This window comes from Corvus brachyrhynchos, unplaced genomic scaffold (genome assembly GCF_000691975.1).
Source record: "Corvus brachyrhynchos isolate BGI_N302 unplaced genomic scaffold, ASM69197v1 scaffold248, whole genome shotgun sequence".
NCBI classification, from domain to species: Eukaryota; Metazoa; Chordata; class Aves; order Passeriformes; family Corvidae; genus Corvus; species Corvus brachyrhynchos.
In genome coordinates, this window is record NW_008239641.1 from 73,725 (window position 1) to 74,021 (window position 297).

The 297-nt window shown below is 65.3% G+C and overlaps 1 protein-coding gene across 1 annotated transcript in view; it reads right to left on the bottom strand.

The window, feature by feature from the left end:
* Nucleotides 1-297, bottom strand: part of LOC103621067 (neuropathy target esterase-like) — a gene marked incomplete at its 5' end in the record, with an annotated part of 20,666 nt that overhangs the window by 17,631 nt on the left and 2,738 nt on the right. Inside the window, 2 exons of the mRNA XM_017742322.1 lie at nt 25-180; nt 261-293. Of these exons, the coding sequence (XP_017597811.1) occupies nt 25-180; nt 261-293 (189 nt within the window). The remainder of the gene's footprint in view (nt 1-24; nt 181-260; nt 294-297) is intronic.

Genomic DNA, 297 nt, shown 5'->3' on the forward strand with positions numbered 1-297 from the left:
CTGGAGGTTTGGGGAGAGAGGGACATCAGAGCGGCTGGGGGGACACCAGAGGGCTCCAGAGCCAGCCCAGGACCCGTCTGAATTCCGGCCCGAACTCACGTGGCTGAAGAGCTCGTTGGTCAGCCCCAGGTAGTTGTGCAAGGCCAGGAAGGTGACGCGCTGCAGCCGCACCATGATGATCTGCGGAAGGACACCGAGCCACCATCGGTCCCCTGTCACCCCCAGGGACATCCCGGGGGTCCCCCAGACCCCGAACTCACCTGCACCACCCTCACCAGGCTCTCGGGGTACTTCTCG